The sequence below is a fragment of the Gavialis gangeticus genome, unplaced genomic scaffold (assembly GCF_001723915.1).
Source record: "Gavialis gangeticus isolate Ggan-Ray unplaced genomic scaffold, GavGan_comp1, whole genome shotgun sequence".
Classification (NCBI taxonomy): Eukaryota; Metazoa; Chordata; order Crocodylia; family Gavialidae; genus Gavialis; species Gavialis gangeticus.
Window position 1 is genome coordinate 6642115 of NW_017729008.1, and position 988 is coordinate 6643102.

The 988-nt window shown below is 45.9% G+C and overlaps 1 protein-coding gene across 7 annotated transcripts in view; it reads right to left on the minus strand.

The window, feature by feature from the left end:
* The window catches only part of FAM19A5 (family with sequence similarity 19 member A5, C-C motif chemokine like), an 854206-nt gene that overhangs the window by 569077 nt on the left and 284141 nt on the right, over positions 1-988 (minus strand). The window contains exon 1 of one of the 7 annotated variants that reach the window (XM_019509362.1): positions 678-982. The exons of the other annotated variants lie outside the window; for them this stretch is intronic. Coding sequence (XP_019364907.1) covers positions 678-768 — 91 coding nt within the window. The 5' untranslated portion in view covers positions 769-982. Of the gene's footprint in view, positions 1-677; positions 983-988 lie in introns of those variants that run through there. 7 annotated transcript variants of the gene reach the window in all.

Sequence of the window (988 nt, forward strand, 5' to 3'; positions counted from 1 at the left end):
GAACAAAAAACAAAAAAACAACCAACCAGGAACCCTGAAGCCATGCACAGGCCTCTTCTAGGTTTGGGGCAGAGAGGAAAAGGCAGAAGCCGAATGCCCAGGATCTGCTCTGCCCTGCCCTTTCCATAGAACTTTAGTGCCATCTATTGAAAATTTACTGAACAAAAAGAAAAAAAAAAAAAAGAAAAAAAAAGAGAGAGAGAGAGAGAAAGAGAGAGAGGGGGCAGAGGATGCCTATTGATTCTGTACGTATAAAAAAAAAAGGAGGCCGACTTGTTAGCTTTTTTGGCATGCCGCTGGTGATCCGCAAACCACGACTAGCGCTTCTCAGCCTCCTTAGCAGCAAAAGATCTCTTCCATACAAAGTGCAAACGCCTCCGAGAGAAAGGAGGCATTTGCTCAAGCACAGGCACGACCAACATCAGACATACATAACACATCCTACGTTTGCCAGGAACACAAGTCTAGGGCTACCTACCGTCTAAAGGAACAAAAAAAAAAAAAAGAAAGAAAGAAGCAGGCTTTCAAGGAGGGAGGGGAGGAAAAAACAGTAGAACCATTGCTGTAAATAGAACATACTGGAAACAATAAAAAAAAATACTAATAATTAAGGCACGTAGCCCAGACCTTTGCAAGAAGAGAGCGAGCAGTGCATGCAGACGTGCAGAGATAATTACCTTCTTTAAGGAACTGAGAGTGGATGACAAATATAAGAAAACAGCAGATCGCTGCTCCTGCTAATGCCCATAAAGCTTTCAAGAGCTGCATCTCGGTTTGAAACTCAGTAAATACCCGGAAAGTCACACAATGAATCTCCACAGCGATGCATCCAGGTTTCCCCCTTTTTTTTTTCTTTTTCTCCTCCTCTTTTTTTTTTTTTGCGCCAGGCTCGGCTGCTCCCCGGGCAGGACTCGCACTTCCAGGAGAGAGCGAGCTCCGGGTCTGGGGAGGAGGGATGGGGAGGGAGGGAAGGGGGGGGAGGAGGGGG